The sequence below is a fragment of the Grammomys surdaster genome, unplaced genomic scaffold, assembly GCF_004785775.1.
Source record: "Grammomys surdaster isolate TR1022 unplaced genomic scaffold, NIH_TR_1.0 148, whole genome shotgun sequence".
NCBI lineage: Eukaryota > Metazoa > Chordata > Mammalia > Rodentia > Muridae > Grammomys > Grammomys surdaster.
Genome location: NW_021604606.1, coordinates 2,572,462 through 2,577,257, shown reverse-complemented (window position 1 = coordinate 2,577,257; position 4,796 = coordinate 2,572,462). Strand labels below are relative to the sequence as shown.

The window sequence follows — 4,796 nt, the reverse complement described above, 5'->3', positions numbered from 1 at the left end:
CCCCCCCCCCCCCCCCCCCCCCCCCCCCCCCCCCCCCCCCGGACCCTGCGGTATGAACACGGGTTGGGGTAAGTGCTGCCTCAGAATCTTGCAAGGTTGGGGTGCTGTCTTAAGGGGATCAGCATAGTTTGTGAGTGGGCAGTCCTTGCCTCAGAATCTCCTGAGGTTTGAGTTTCCTCTTTAAAAAGACAAGCACGTGAGAGTGAGATCCTTGCCCCAGAATCTTGTGAGAATTGAGTGCCCTCTTTAAAAATAAATATTTTAAAAAATGACCGGCAAAGTATTTGACTGGGATGTCCCTGTCTCAGACTATCACTAGGTTTGAGTGCCCTCTTTAAAATAAGGGTGAGCAAAGATGTGAGTGGGAGGTCCTTGGTGAAGATTATCACGAGATTAGAGTGCCATCTTCAAAAAAAATGACCAGCACATTATGTGTGACTGGGCAGTCCCTGCCTTAGAATCTCACGAGGTTTGAGTGACCTGTTTAAAAACAAAAACAGTATATGTGAGTGGGCAGTGCTTGCCATAGAATATCGCGAGGTTTGGATGGTGCCCTCATTTTTTTTTAAAAAAAAGCGCCAATACAATAGTGAATAAGCAGTCCTCTCACAGAATATTGTGAGGTTTGGGTGCCCTCTTAAAAAAAAAAAAAAAGAAAAAAAAAGACCAATAGTATGTATGAGTGAATGGTCCTTGGTTCAGGATATCATGAAGTCTCCGTGTCCTCTTTAAAAAGCACACACAAAAAGGCCCTCACAGTATGTGTGAGTGGGCAGTCCCTGCCTCAGAAAATCTTGAGGTTTGGATACCCTCTTTAAAATAAAAGACCAACACAGTATGCACACCAGGGAGGGAGGGACTGCTTGAGTATATTGTAAAGTTTGGATGCCTGCTTTAAAATGAAAAAAAAGTACCCGTGTGCCAAAATAATAATGATAATAATAATAATAATAATAGCAAAAATAAAGTGGGCAGATTGGAAAACTTACACAGAGTTTTCTTAGGAATCCTGAAGCCCTAGGTTGAGATGTTTGGCATCTCCAAAAAGTGCTTATGGTGTATTATTTTCCTGATCAAGTTTGTGAGATCACCTGCTCTTTTACCCAAATACTGCTTTCTATTCCTGACCACAGCATGCCCAGAGGAAAGAAGAGTAAGGCCCGTGCTCGTGAGAAGCGTCGAGAGGTCCAGGAAGAAGCCCAGAGGCTCAAGGATGCTGAAGCCAAGGCAGCAGAGAAAGGAGAGTCAGCCTCCTGCTCTGATCATGATTCTGGAGATGCTGTTGCTAGCAGCTCTACTGCTGGCTTCCCTCAGGGCAAGGCACCTACCACCTCTGCTGGTAAAGGCATGGCCCACAAAAGGTCTGGTAAAGGTGCAAAGGGCCAAGAAGCGAAAAATGGTAGTTCTTGTAGGTCCCTGCTCTCCTCTGGAAGCAAACACATGGATCTTCTATCAAAGAAGACGGGACTGTTGGTAGAGTACATGCTCTGCAAGTACAAAATTAAGCAGCCTGCAAGGAGGGGAGAAATGCTCAAAGTCATCAACAAAAGGTTCAAGAACCACTTCCCTGATATCTTCAAGAAAGCCTCCCATCGATTGGATATGGTTTTTGGCATTGAGTTGAAAGAAGTCCAGCCCCATGGTCAAACCTACACTCTTGTCAGTAAGCTAGATTTCCAGGATGATGGAAGTGAGAGTAATGAGATGGGTGTTCCCAATAGGGGCATTCTGATCCCTCTCCTAAGTGTGATCTACTTAAATGGTTACTGTGCCCCAGAGAAGGAGGTCTGGAAGTTCCTGAATATGTTAGGAGTCTATGATGAGGTCCCACACCTCATCTTTGGGAATGTCAGGAAGCTCATCACTGAAGATCTAGTGCAGGAAATGTACCTAGAATACCGTCAGGTTCCTGATAGTGACCCTCCCTCCTATGAGTTCCTATGGGGCCCGAGAGCCTATGTTGAATCCAGCAAGAGAAGAGTGCTGGACTTTTTAGTTAAGATCAGTGAAACCATGCCCAGTGCTTACTCATCTAATTATGAACAGGCTTTGATTGAGGAAGAAGAGAAAGCCCAAGCTGAAGCTGCAGCCAAGGCTGGCACGAAGCGCAAAGCCAAGAGACATTCTAAGTCCAAGTTGAGCAATCCTACTGGCAAGTGAGATATAAGGTAGCCTCTGGTATGTGACTGAAGAAGTCTGTTCATTTTTTTTGCAAAAATGTTGTTGGTAAAGTTTTGGAGTCTTTTAGCAAAATATTCACTTGGAATTAGAATGTATATTGATAAATTTTGTAAACTGTGCCTAATTTCTGTTTATCAAGCTTAATGTTCAAACTGTTTATCAATTTGAAATACAAATTAGAACCTGGCATTTATACAGAAAAAATCTTGGAGATAGAAAAATCTGTAGGAAAATATTGAGAATGACCAATAGTAACATTTAGTCATTTGTTGGATTGTTAACTGAAGTTACTATTTTTGAGCTTATACCCTTCCATTTGTTTTTGATATTAAAGAATGCATAAGAAATTCAATCACAATGAATCAGATGTGATTTTTTCCCCCAAGACTTATGTTCTGCATAAACATTAAACATCCAGTCTTGGGAACATTTCAGACTTTATACTGAAGATATTTATTGTAAGTAGATCTAGCATCTGCCTATGCAGTGGTGGATTCTAGGTCTAGCTGGCATTACACTTCAAAATGAAATGTGATTCCCTTCCCAATGAAATAAGTAGAATTTTGTGGCATATTGAGAGAAAACATTTTAAAACAAATTTTTGAAAGAAAAAAATTCTGATTGTTTATTTTATTGCAAATACAATGTATACTCTGTGGCATCTAATGTAAAAGTAGAAAACTAATGTCAGGTGGATAGATATCAATGAATTAAATTGTAATGTTTATATTATTGATTCTCACATATTCTGACAGTCATACAAGGCAGCTAAATGCAAAATGCTGCCCATTCAGTCCTGTTTTTCAATTCTACAAGAAGACACCTCTCATACTCATTTCTCAATGTTGTGCCACAATATTTTCTTCCTGTGGTTATATAATACATGCCTATTTTCCCCAGATAAAAAGCTTACAACATACCCAAGTGCAGATAATGCCAATATCCAACTCGAGGAACCATGAATTCTGTTGGAGTTAATTACAGAATATGGCTGAGGGGTTGCTTACAGGAGCAGAAATGATTCAAAGATAGCTGCATCTCAAAAACCCCTCCTCATGGGTGACTAGTCAAAATAGCTGTGAACCTAGACCATACTGCATAGCCTCTGGGCAGGTCAACAAGCTGTAAAGGATCATTTTCAGGTGCTTCAGTTGGTCTAAACCCCTTCCAAGCAGCTTGTCTGATTTCTGCTTCTTCCAGGTAGCTCTTCTGATCTCAGAATCATCTTAGCATCTTTTCTCCTCTGAATGTCTTTGCTACACAGCTTGTTTGAGTCTTGGCAGCTTGTCTTGTCTTAAGAGTCTTATTTGCAGTACTGCTTCATCTTGTCCTGAGAGGGACTCTCAGCTTTTATTGTTTTCTTTGAAAGGGGAGGTGTCTAGTAAATCTGTTTAGTTTCAGGGACTTGCTGAAGCTTTTTTGTTTACCTCCATTTTAAAGGACCTTCCTGAAGCTATTAAGGAACTTCTCGTAGAATGGAATGTTTAAATCTTCCAGTCCTTACTTAGGGTAAATTGTTGCACAACACAGTGGATAAAGAGAGGCTTAGAATGGTTTTTAATAGTTTATAGGGCTAGTAAGTTATGAGTTGATTCTAAATCCCTCTTCTAGAGTCGACATTGTTCCATTGCTCCTAAAATGAGGTGTATACTGACTTTTATTGCAGTATTATTCTTAATATACCAACATGCATCTGATGTAAAGGAGTGACCTTTTGATCAAAGTACTGAATTAAAATACATAGAGCAACAAGAATTTCAAAAATGGATAAACAAAGAAAAAAGAGACTATTCAATGACATTTTTACATTTTCAGTTCTGTACCCTCAACTGTTAAGGGACATCAGGTCAGGATGGGAATAGTTTTATTCTAGATCTGTATGCTATCTCATATGTTCCCTTAAGTACATTGCAAAAACTCTTGCCACTGTGAACATCTGTTTCATGGTGGAGAATAATACACAACAGAGATTACACCCAAATATGATTCTGCTATTACAGTGATTTATCAAATTTCCCTTATATATCCTTGGCTGTTGTCCAGTGCTATAGTTTCTTCATCTCATACAATTCATAGGACAACTACTATTAGGAGATACCTAAAGAGAGACCACCTGCGAGGCCTGAATACGTAATACAGAATCTTTCTTCTCCACCAGTGGGGCTGTCCTGTGCATTGGGTACAGAAGAGCCTGACTTCCAATTTTTTTGTGCTTTTAAAAGCAAAACCAGGAACTGTGGGTCATACAGAATGCCAGCTGTGGACATCTGCCGGAAGCAAGCTGCCATTGTTTGCAGAAGACAAAAGATAGCAGCTAAATGGTTAGGCTATTCTCATAACCTTGGAGTCAGGGACACATTGTGTAGAAATTTAAGTGATAAGTGACCAGTTTTTCCCAGATAATTTTAGCACTTAAAGTTTTTCTTAAGAATGGTTTCACAAGATGGTATAACTAGTTCAGTAGCCGACTGCATTCCCCACTGGTTCTAGGAGAATAAGCCAAATTGTCAACTCATAGTTTGTAGGATTTAATTTTAGGACTCCTTGTATCTAAAGTGTCTTATTTTGATTGTGAGACAGAAGATAAAAGGGTAAATACTGACATACAAAAGATA

At 40.1% G+C, this 4,796-nt stretch overlaps 1 protein-coding gene across 1 annotated transcript; it reads left to right on the top strand.

Moving 5' to 3' along the window:
- Window positions 1-1,134: 1,134 nt before the first annotated feature.
- Window positions 1,135-2,160, top strand: LOC114619170 (melanoma-associated antigen B4-like). Its single transcript, XM_028765030.1, has one exon. It carries the CDS (start codon window positions 1,135-1,137, stop codon window positions 2,158-2,160), a length of 1,026 nt encoding a protein of 341 aa, XP_028620863.1.
- The last annotated feature ends 2,636 nt before the right edge of the window (window positions 2,161-4,796 follow it).

Bases quoted from the DNA above. Each gene is read 5' to 3' on its own strand.
- LOC114619170 (XM_028765030.1), top strand. From the start codon at position 1,135: ATGCCCAGAGGAAAGAAGAGTAAGGCCCGTGCTCGTGAGAAGCGTCGA.